Below are 12,184 nucleotides of genomic sequence, written 5' to 3' on the forward strand. Positions count from 1 at the left end.
CTAACAGCACTACATTGTACCATGAATTATGTTTTGGTAAATTTGAGATTGTTTGTCATGATTTTTATCTAGGGGGGCACAAAGTGATGTAGCCTGCACAAGAAGGGCTGCACGCAAAGATGTTTCAGAAACACTGGTTTAAAGGAATGAAACACCTGGATTAAAGTCAGTCTAGGTTTACTGTAAAATTAAAACCGGGATCAAATTAGAAGTTAACAGATTTGTTTTTTAGGGGCGATCTCAATGCAGATTATTACAGATTATATGTCAGATATGTCTGGTGTAAAAATGAAACTGAATGTCAAAATTAACAGGCTTTGACCAAAATTTTCAATGCTTTGAAACGTTTTTAATTCTTACTCTAAGAAATGTTAACGGAAGTCAAATCAGAGCGCAGTCCGGTTATAACAAATGGGATAGCAGAGTAACTAACATATGATACATCACTCAACTGCGATATCAATCAGGGCCCGGTTCCCCAAAACGTTCTTATCGCTAAGTAGTTCTTAACCTATTCCTTAACGTCTCTCTTAACTCTATGGCCTGTTTCCCAAAACGTTTGTACGCTAAGTATATCTTCTGTAAGCCACACTTTGGTAAGGTTGGTCTGGACCATTCGTAAGCTCTCTCATAGCGTTGTTTGAGCGCAAACCGCTATTGTCACCACTGTGCAGCAGTCTTTAGAAATCAGCGCAGCGCAGTACAAGTCAAACTATGGTGGGTTGACAATGATTTTATGTTATGGACATTTTAAGACTTATGATAAAATATGTTTGCAATGCATACAGGACTATTTATTTGGTATCAGAACTAATGAATCAAAGACGGCGTCGGTGTTGAATCGAATTTGTTCCCATCGAAGTCTGTTCCCTCTTTCTCGTAGTGTTTTCATCACGTTAGGTTTAAAATGTATTTAGAAAGATTAAATATTTGAATTGGTTATATTAAAAAGCAATAATATCATGTATTCTATAATACAATTTATTAAATGTTTCCATACATTTGACAGTTTTATATAATGTCTTTTAACATATTATAACATTATACTTGTTTGTTTTAAAAGTTGTTTGCATACATAATAAATATAGATATAATATGATTCATACTGTAAAAATTATTGACTTACCATTAAGAACAATAAAGATACATTACATAAATGCATACATACATCTCAGTAGCCATTAAAACTTTCAATGTATATAAAGAATAAACGTATAATGTGATAAAAACGCTATAAAAACACTACTCAAAAGGGAAACATAGGGGAAACAGACGTCGACACAACACTGGCCGCGGAGCCATGTTTAGTCCATGCCAATTTTTTTATTCAGCAACAAATAAACCCTTTTGACATTTTGCCTGACGTGGCTAAATTAAAAAAAAAAAATGTTGCCTCCCAAGACAACTCATAATGGAACTGCTGGACCTTCTCAGACCATATTTTGTATCTAACTCTCTCTGTTCATTGTAGATAGGTTGCTTTTTATTGAAAACATTAACCAATGGAAGGCAATACCGCATTAAACAGAAGTAACTGCAGCTGCATGCCAATAAATTCTGATTGTAAAGTACCTTACCTTTAGTATAAAAGTGTATTACATAATTTTTTTAAAGTCGTTAAAACCACGTCAAGAAGCGGCACAAGTGGCACAACGGGATAAGGAAGGTGGAGGATTAGCAAGGTATACCCGGTTCATCTACTCGTATTACTGACAATTTGATAATTTAATAAATAGTCTTTATTTTACGGTAGGGATGCACTGATATGGAAATTTTGGCCAAACCAAAATAATCCATCATTTATCGGCCTAATTTTGCTATCAGATCGATAACCGATTATATTAAAAATAAGCAGTTATCGGCCGATAACGATATGTCGCACGATATATCGTGCATCCCTATTTTACAGATAACTTAAACTATGTTAAAATAAATGTTACTAGAATAAATTGAGTAATGTTCCATATTTGTATAGAACGTGTTGTCTTTCTTAACGCCCTACTGAACTTTTGCGTGAAGTGGGAAATCAATCCCTGAGCGATTGATCGCAAATAATTCAGCACCTTCACTTGGGACAGCGCCTTTGTTACGTCGACCTTATTAGTGGCAGTGTGTTAAGAAACTTCCTAAGGGACACTTCGGGGAACACACTTAGGAACATAAACAACTTTGGTAAGATATGTCTTTTTGAGTCTTCTTAGAGTGAGCGTTATCAGGGAACCGGGCCCTGGTCTGTCATCCGCCTGCAGGTTCTTGTGATGCCACATGAAGTCGAACGCAACTATTGATGATAAGCAGGAGTTAGGTGTTTCTGATCATTTCTGCTTACCTCCGCAAAAAAAAAAAAGTACTTTTGCCGGATTACTTTTGTGGTTTAGAATAGATGCTCTTGTGGTCGAATGTGTTCGAGCAGCCACAAAATACCACCTACTCTTCTGATCTAATGTGCAATGTACGAGCATATTGTTATTCCATTCTTCCTGACTTCTAGCACAAACCCACAGTGTTTGGAGTGGTCTTAAAGGCTATTAATGATAAAACTTTTCCTTTTTTCTAGTGTATATAAAGTACACAAGATTATTTCAACAATTGCTCTGAAAAATCTGAGAAAGTCCTTAAATATATATGTACAAAACCTTGTGCAGCATGTTTACTCGCAACACAATATTTGTGCGCATCAACTTAAATCTATAATTTCTCTCGCTCATGTTTTATAAACTTGTCCATAGACCATCCCCTTGAATATCATTCCCCATCTGTCATAGCTGTCTTACACATATAGGCAAATATGAAAGTCGAACCTTGTTTCACCTCCTCATTCTGTAAGTCCACCACAAGCCAGTAATAAGGATATGACTTCTCCACAACAAAACTAAAGCATCAGTGTCCTTTCTTTCTTTTACACAATAAATGAAAACACTGAGGTATGAAATGTTTGTGCGCTTAGAAACACTGGTCTAAAATCAAACATAATGTATTAAACATACAGTGCATTGTAATTGTCAGTGATTGTGTAACATCACATGCTATTATTTTCTCATAGTATATACTAGGGTTGTAACGGTATACCAGTATTGTGCGGTTATTGTACCGTGAACATTTGATTATCCACGGATTTGGGAAAAAAACACATATGCTATTTTTCCCCACGTGACTGCTTGGACTCCACTTATACATGATACTACTGAGAAAATGTCAGAGCCAGATGCTAAAATTTTTGATCTATGTCCCCGCCAAAAAAAGTTAAAATCTGCAGTATGTGAATACTTTGGGTATATGAAATGGCCCTGCAATTTTTGCTCTCCCATTTATGCTGTTCAACAGGAAAGACAGGTTGGTTAATTATTGTCTAATCTAAAGAGAAATAACTTATTTTTTATTTTTTTCAAATGGTAGACTCATACTTCCATAAGTTTTTTTTTCCAGAAAAAAAGTTTGATATAATAAACAAAGTCCATCCCAAAAACCCTTCCTGTTTTCATTTATTTCAGGGTCATTATAGCTAATGTTTATATAAATAATGATTGTTTAATAGCATACACAGTGAAACCGTGATATTTTCTTAGATGTTAATCATACCGTAAAAATCTCATACTATTACAACCCTACTATATACAGGCACACATGAAATCTTTTCTGTCTATGACTGGTACGCAGGCTTAATGGCTGAGCTCCTTCAGTATAATAATTGTTATTTTTTAAAAGCATTTCCAAACCCATCTTGTGCCAAAATGTCCATCTCTCTCTAAAGTACAGTCTATAAAGTGGCAGACTGGTAGAAGGCAAAAAAACTGATTGAAGTAAAAAAGATTGTTTCATTTTGTTTTCACAGGCAGTCGAGCCTATGTGCTCCTGTCCCTCAGCCAACAGGATGGAATTGAACAGCACATGGACTTTGATAACCGCTACACCCTGCTGGAGCTTTTTGCAGAGACCACCTCCTCTGAGGAGCACGGTATCTCCTTTGAAGGCATTCATCTGCCCCAGGTACTCATCCTCTGTTCCATTTCAGCCTAAAACCGCTCTGTCCAACGTCTAGTAGGACGCCTCGCTGTCCCCTGTTTACTTTTAAAGGAACACGCCCACATTTTGGGAATTTAGCTTATTCACCGTATCCCCCAGAGTTAGATAAGTCCATACCTTCCTTTCTCATCTCCGTGTGTGCTGTAACTGTCTGACGCAGGCCCCGCTAGCTTAGGTTAGCACAAAGACTGGAAGTGAATGGCTCCAGCTAGCAAACTACACCCAATAAGTGACAAAATAACGTGAACATTTTCCTATTTATATGATGTGATTTGTATAGTCACAGCGTGTACAAATAACAAGGTCATATGAGACACAGCCATATTTTACCAGTATACATACTGGGAACTATATTCTCAGAAGGCGAAGCACTGCTACTTGGGCGGAGTGATTTGCACAACTCTGACCAAACTCTCTGCTCCTCACCAGGGGGCTTCACGGGGCTGTGATCAAATCACTCCGCCCATGTAGCAGTGCTTCGCCTTCTGAGAATATAGTTCCCAGTATGTATACTGTTAAAAGATCGCTGTGTCTCATATCACCTTGTTATTTGTACACAGTGTGACTATACAAATCACAACACATAAATAGGAAAATGTTCGCGTTATTTTATCACTTATCAGGAGCAGTTTGCTAGCTGGAGCCATTCACTTCCAGTCTTTGTGCTAAGCTGAGCTAGCGGGGGCTGCGTCAGACAGAGTTACAGCATGCACGGAGATGAGAAAGGTATGTATGGACTTATCTAACTCTGGGGGATACGGTGAATAAGCTAAATTCCCAAAATGTGGGCGTGTTCCTTTACGGGATTTTCCAAGCCAAAATGAAACCAATAGGAACCATTTATGAAACATCAACTTACCCACCACGTTAAATAGCAGGAACATAAATGCTTTTAAAGAAATGTTTGACAACTAAACAGACAATTGTAAAACCTCTGACTCGCCAAGGTTTTCGGTGCATGAACCAAATTAACATCATATTTACTTATTGTACCACAAATAATATCTATCTCAAACCAAGACATCTAACTGATTTATTTACTGACTTTATTCTTATAACATCATGAAACCAAAGATACACATTAACAGTTTTTTTTTAAATAAATGGTACAACTGATAAAGTAAAAAAACTTGCATTGCTTTCAAAAGAATAAGCTTTTCAAAATGTAGTGCATAGACTGAAAGGTTTAAGTAAACAAAAACTGCAATGTGTGAAGCCTGCCAACTTACAATGAAAGCGAAACACACAAGTGTAAAAGAGAAGCAACTCCTTTATTGAAAAACGGCACATGTTTCGGTCATGTGGTCTCGATGCCTCAGGTTGCCGGTTACATTTTATAATAAGAGTCCATAAATCATAATGACATAAATATATTTTGACTTAAACATGAACTAATGCTAAGTTAAGTCATGTACTAAATATAAACTAATAAAGAGTCATCAATAAGTACAACATGACATCTTTTTTACTTGTTAATTAATCTATTAATTAACAATGAATTCATATGTTGAGTCGTGATTCCAGTTGTAGTTAATGATGACTCTTCAGTAGTTTATGTTTAGTACATGCCTTAACTCAGCATTAGTTCATATTTAAGTAAGAATTAATTTGGGTATTAGTTCTCATCATGATTCATTGACCCTTTTCACCTGGTGTGTGACTACCTTTACATTACCAACGATAGATGGGTGTGAATATTGTCAAACCTATATCAGTGTCTGTGTGTAGTAATTGTTTATATTTATCAAAGATTCCAGGCAAGCTGCTTTTCTCGCTGGTAAAGCGCTACCTGTGCGTCACTTCACTGATGGACAAACTCAATACGGCAGGGGTGGAGCCTACCTCTGATCGACAGGAAGTCGGCCCCTCCTCCTCCTCCACGGCTGCCTTTCAATCAGAAAATGCACGCGTGCAGAGGGAGTTTGAGTTCACCATGGCCATGGCCAACCTCATCTCCGAGCTGGTCCGAGTTATGGGCTGGGATCGCAATCGCCAGTCACCCCTCACCTCCAGCTCAGCCAGATGTATGGAGAACATAAGTAACGAAACCCAGAAACACCCGTCTCGCTCCATCTTTCAGTCGCGCTTCTCCCCTTCATCTTCAATCATGGTCCCAGCTGCAATGGCCACAGTCACACCACCCAAAAAGAAGAAAACTGCAAACGGTTTCAAGACGCGTTCTGACTTCACATCGCGCTCGGCTTATGTGGAGTATGTGCAGGACAACTTAAAGAGCGGCATGATGGTCCGTATGCTGGAGGACTATGAGGAGGTCAGTTCTGGGGACGAAGGAGAATTTCGCTACAGTAACGACGGTTCGCCGCCTGTGCAGGTTGGTGCTGTTATTTTTTTAGTTTTGTGTTTAGAATGTTTACATGAAGTATGGATAAATTGGTATTAAAGTTTTTAATTTATCTGTCAGACTCAAACAGATTTGCAACACTTTTAATACAGTTTATGTTGACTGAAAAGGATATAGTTTACCTAAAAATAAAGTTGTGGTACTGACTCACACTTTTGGTTTGTAATGACATGAGTGTAAGTAAATGAGATGTAGGCAGTTTTATTTTAGGTGGCCTGTCATTTTAACCAGCCAACAGGGTTACCCCAAGGTACGGTCTGTTATTTTTTTTTAATCAACTTATGTTATCCTGTACAGTGTTGACTGTATTTGGACACGTGAGACACACTTTAAAGGGTTAGATCACCCCAAACGGATAATTTGATCATAAATCAATTACCCCTCTGTCGTTTGAACCACAAAGTGCTCAGATTGACTTCAGAACACATTTTTAGATTTTTTTTTATGAAAACCGGGATACTTCTGTTCGTCCCATTGACTTCAGTTAGTTTCATAATTTGTTTCCCCAGAAAAGAAAGAAAGACATCACCAAAAAGGTCCATGTGTGTAGTTCAATATTAATATTATGAAGCGTCGAGAACACTTTAGTGCGCAAAGAAAACAAAATAAACAATTTTATTCAACAAATTGTTCTCCTCCTTGGTTGTTCACTGCGCGTTCACGACTAGACTATGGCGCGGGCTGCTGACGTCACCTGCTGACATAGTTGCCAGCATACAGACACAGAATATGCCGGTAAGTAATTTGCGCATTTATACAGACTGTTTAAGTATTGTTTACAATGTTTGCATAATGGCTTAAATAAAAAAGCGATAAAAACAAAAAAACATGGGCAACTACGTCAGCAGGTGACATCAGCAGCAAAATATATCGCCTGGCAGTGAACTTATTTTACAGGTATTATTTCTGATCACAGCAACATTACACACTAACTAAAGTTTGAAAAATGGGATCAGAAAACATGTGACTTTTAAACAGTATATATACCTTCTGTAAATATTGTAGCAATGTGTGAGCATTGTTCCATGTATGGAGTTGCAGGTATACAGTCTTTGTTGACACAAGCTGTGTTTTTGATATCTTGATCTTTAGGTATACTGGAACTCTTTATCCAGGACATACTGGGTTCACTGGCACATGGTTGAGATCTTAGGAAATGGCAGTGGTACTCAATCAGAGAAGGAGAGTCAGGAAAAGGCCTCGTCCCTTACAGAGACACTCAAACTCACTACAGGTAAGACCAACACTAATACATGCTTGTGTGTAGTGTTGTCACAATTAGGGGTGCACCGAAATTCCGGTTTCCGAAAATGGCATTATCAGTTTCGGACCGGAATAAAAAATCCAGCCGAAAATGTCAACCGAAAATGAATGTCAACCACGCCCCTCCCATCCGTGCGCTAGCGCTTGGGTTTCACTCACGGTGATCAGTCGTCACCCACCCCTACTCTTCGTGCTCAAGCAGGTTTCACTCACGGTTGAGCTGTTTGCACGCGTCTGCAAAGATTAAGCATGTCTTGATGTGTAAACTTTAGAGAGATTCACGCTAATGTGTCTCGTACTGTAATCCATTAACATACATTTGCCGAATAAAGCAATGAAAAACAACGTAACGTTTTTATGTGGAGCGACTCTTGCACTGTTTGGGATTCACCCTCCGTCTGTGTGTGTGCGCGCGCACGTTTAAGTGCCCTCAATAGTGCACATACGAGAGAGACGAGTTTAAAATAAAAAACAAGCGAACATAAAATCTCTCTGTTATTGACAGGGCACATATAAACAAAATGATCTCCACAGTATTCTTTTTCTAATAAAAACATTTTTTTATGTCTTAAGTGTATGTATAGATTACAGTCAGAAACCAGTCTGTGCTTAAAGATTAACCTACTTAAAATAATATATTTAATGTATACAATAAAGACAGTGTTATTATTCATTTAATTAGATTTTTGTACCTAATGCTTATTTCAGACCTTATTAATGTACAACTTTATTAATTTTTATAAATGTTTGCAATTTCTTTGTTTATTAGATTTTTTTCCCACCCGCTTTTTGCTGATCCGAAAAATAATCTGATCTGTGCCCCAAAAACTGTAATGTGATCCGAACTGTGAGATTTGTGATCCGTCACACACCCCTAGTAAAGTTAGTACACAGTGATAGCCATAAATGGATTTGTCTTAATAATTGGCTTAATAATTTGTTTCGGTTTTCGGACTTGGTTTCCTTTGTTTTCGGTTTCGGACAATAATTTTCATTTCCGTGCATCCCTAGTCACAATACCAAATTTTTAGTCGTTGGCACCAACAGCAGAAATATTTTATGGTTCTCGGTTAGGGATGCACCGAAAGGAAAATTCTTAGCCGAAGCCAAATAAAACAAAACACATTTTTATTTTTCATTTTTCTAATTATTTTGCCAGTTTTAGGGCCTTTTACACCTGGTCACTTTTCTGATCAGATAGCTATAGATAGACTTGTTAAAACTTGATGTTTTCGCGTCTTTCTCTGACACTTTAAAATGCTTTTCACAAACATGTTTGCTACATTTTGTTGCAATGCATATGCGGCGAACGCCTGCATACAAGTGCGAGTCAAATAAACTACGCTTTGCAAAAGCTGTGCATTCGACAGTGCACATACTTTTGCATACACGTAAAAAAACAGACTATACTCCGGGCTTCACTGCACATTGGGGTGAAGACCACATTTCTTTTTGTTATATTTCTTTGGTTTTGTAGAGTCTAAGTCCTGGTGTGACTTCTCCCCTCGTGTGTGTGTGTGCGTGTGCGTGTGTGTGTGTGTGTGTGTGTGTGTGTGTGTGTGTGTGTGTGTGTGTGTGTGTGTGTGTGTGTGTGTGTGTGTGTGTGAATGAATGTGTCAGTGAGTCAGACATTCTTCTCAAAGCCCCCTGGAGGACTTTACTCACTGCCGTACCTGATGGAGAGCCCTCGGGACGACACAGAAACCCTAAGTCGAGCTGAGTGGTGGGAGGTGCTGTTCTTTATCAAGAAGCTGGAGTCTAAGCAGCAGCAGGAGGAGGTCAACGGCATCCTAAGGCAGAGCCTCGATGAACCGGTAACCAGCGTTTTTTGTTTTTTGGGGCTTTTCGCACGTAAGATATTAGATTTACACAAGTTATTGTGAAAGTGTGAACGGCCCTTAGGGCACAAATACATGACCTTAGCTGGGTTTTCACAGGCAGACTCACATGTTGTATTTCTTTAACCCTCATAAGCCCCTATTTTCCTGTATACGTATACGAGTTCCTTGGGGGTAAAAATGACCCCAGAAATTAAAAGAGTGATTACAAAAAATATACATTTTTAATGATACAAATAATATATATATTTTTTTTGTTTACTTCCCATCTATACATTAATGCTGTGTTTTGGTAGATATGAAGTACTTTTGTACCTGTTTACCACTCAATTCTTCAACTACACCATTAGCTTATTTTATGAAAAATTTACATAAATTATGATCTAAATTTGATTGAAATTGTTTTTATGTGGCCAACTGCTCAACATTTACTACTTTAGTGATACATTTTGTGCATTTATGTATATATAAACATTAGAAAGGACATTCAAAATAAATATTATTTCAAATAGTAGAATTTGTGTTTTCAGATTTCTCCTGGATGCATTGATTTTTTTTGCCAATTTTTTTTGCATTTCCCATTAATTTCAATTGGGTTCATTTTTGCCCCCAAAGGGACTCTTTTGGTAACATTTTTTACACCTCTTTTGAACACCCGAATCAAGCCCAGTTTTTATATGAATCTTGACAGATAATCTGGAAAAGTCACAAAATCTTATTCCACTGAGATGAAGGGAACCATGTTTTTAAACTAAAGAAAAGTGGCTTGGGGGTAGGATTGACCCCAAGGGACTTATTAGGGTAAACAAAGTCTTGGAGCACTGTATTGATGAGCTGGTGTGTTGAATCAGATGCTTAAACTAAACAGGATTTGCAAAATGTGCTTATTTCTTAAAATGCTGGCTCGCTGCCCATAGTGAACTCTCATTGGTCTGAACTCTTCACTATCTGTATAGCAAACAGGATGGGTCGTGATTTCAGTGCTTTGGTTTTCATTTAGCTCTAAGATAAAAATACAGATATTTCCTTGAAATTTGTGGCGTTCCACCCAAATAGGACTACTGAATGCCTCTTTATGATCATTTTTGAGTATTATCATCATCTGAAAACTGATGGCTTGGCCGAATAACAGATGTGTTTCCTCCCCGTATGCAAGTTGTTATTGCTACCGACAGCCTTGTTGATGGAAACAATTAAGTTGTTTCAACAAAAGGTTTCATACTGTTATAGTGAATAAATAGACTATAGAATAATTGTTAATTACAGCAATTTTCTTTTTTAAATCGTTTGTATATGTTTGCAATGCATTATATCAACCATTTCTTGAGATACTGCTTGTGGCATTGGCTATTGAAAAAGCTTGTGTTGGTCAAGCACTAGTAATAATGAGTGTGTAAAATTTGATCTATTAAATATGCCCGATTAAAAGTTATGCTTTCTTGCCTGCTCTCCTGGTTTGTTACAGATGGTGGATCTGGATGAATCTACTCTCATCCAGCTGTCTCTTACGAGCGAGGTGGCGCAGAAGGTTCTTCATTACCTGAGGCAGAAATTGCAGGCCTCCTGTCTAACCGACCTACTCTGCTCACATACTTTCACCAAGCATTACCTAAGCCGTGGGGGCACCGGCCTGGAGGACGAGGACATGCTGATGGACGGCTCGCTGGCAGGACAGGGAGCTTCATCTTCATCATTGCTGTCATCGGCAGCATCTTCCTTTTCTTCCTCTTCCTGCACCATGGGCTCTGTGTCTAAGAAAGCGAAGAAAGAGACCCCAGCAGATGTGGGAAGTTGTGGCAGTGAAACCGAAAGCGAGCTTCCGAGTGAGGATGACACCAAGTATCCGGATGACCTGGAGGAGAAGATGAAAGGCAAGTTATTCTCTCTAACCCCTGAATCATATTTCAAGATTCAAGAGTTTTTTTGTCATACGTACAGAAAACACTTTATAATGAAATTTTTGTCCTGTGAATCCTCCAGCAACCTAAGGCCATGCTAGTGCACACTAGTGCTGTGTTCAAAATATCGATACGACGATACATCGTCATGGACGCCTGACGATGCGCGCATCGATACAGCACCATCCGTATCGATTCGGATGTACTTTTGAAAGTAACGTGAGGAATTGCTGTTGATCCGTGAACCATATGGAAAGGACGCATGTGTCCTGCGGAGTACGTAGAGTTAAAGGTGTCAGGGTATACTTTCACTTTGCGTGTCTGTCACGCTGGCGCACGTGTCTGCATAGTGAGCCGCGTACTCGCGCGCTCTTTCTCTCGCGCGCGCACATTAAAGTGAATGAGTTCAGTATGAAAGCGCAGATATCTTAGCCTATACTACTGCAAAGAGCTTTATTAGCCATGCTCTTATAAAACAGTACTAACGCATTTGAGAAGAAACACGACAAAGATTTGCATGTGAAAAGTGTACGTCTAGAGAAGAGATACAGAGCTACTTCAAACTATAACTGTCACATTAATAATCTGATTTCTATTAAATAGTATTAGGTCTGACTGCATGTTTATAGATATATTCATAGATGTAGAACAATGAGAGACAAGAGTAAGGCACCATCTTTGTAAAACTGCTTTAAAAAAAAACATAAGTTAAGTACTAACTCTGGGATTTTAAATATTTCTAATAGCTAATAAATGAATGGCAAAAACACAACAGTTACAACACTGCTTATTTAATGTAC

The 12,184-nt window shown here is 38.2% G+C and overlaps 2 protein-coding genes across 4 annotated transcripts in view; one reads left to right on the top strand and one right to left on the bottom strand.

The window, feature by feature from the left end:
• The window catches only part of dnph1 (2'-deoxynucleoside 5'-phosphate N-hydrolase 1), a 58,086-nt gene that overhangs the window by 8,727 nt on the left and 37,175 nt on the right, over positions 1 to 12,184 (bottom strand). The gene's annotated exons all lie outside the window — the stretch shown is intronic.
• The window catches only part of LOC135733075 (cullin-9), a 53,393-nt gene that overhangs the window by 6,777 nt on the left and 34,432 nt on the right, over positions 1 to 12,184 (top strand). For all 3 annotated transcript variants that reach the window (XM_065251393.2, XM_065251397.2, XM_065251404.2), the window contains exons 3-7: positions 3,833 to 3,987; positions 5,774 to 6,355; positions 7,478 to 7,619; positions 9,269 to 9,462; positions 10,952 to 11,357. In XM_065251393.2, coding sequence (XP_065107465.1) covers positions 3,833 to 3,987; positions 5,774 to 6,355; positions 7,478 to 7,619; positions 9,269 to 9,462; positions 10,952 to 11,357 — 1,479 coding nt within the window. The remainder of the gene's footprint in view (positions 1 to 3,832; positions 3,988 to 5,773; positions 6,356 to 7,477; positions 7,620 to 9,268; positions 9,463 to 10,951; positions 11,358 to 12,184) is intronic.

The sequence above is a fragment of the Paramisgurnus dabryanus genome, chromosome 20, assembly GCF_030506205.2.
Source record: "Paramisgurnus dabryanus chromosome 20, PD_genome_1.1, whole genome shotgun sequence".
Taxonomy (NCBI): Eukaryota; Metazoa; Chordata; class Actinopteri; order Cypriniformes; family Cobitidae; genus Paramisgurnus; species Paramisgurnus dabryanus.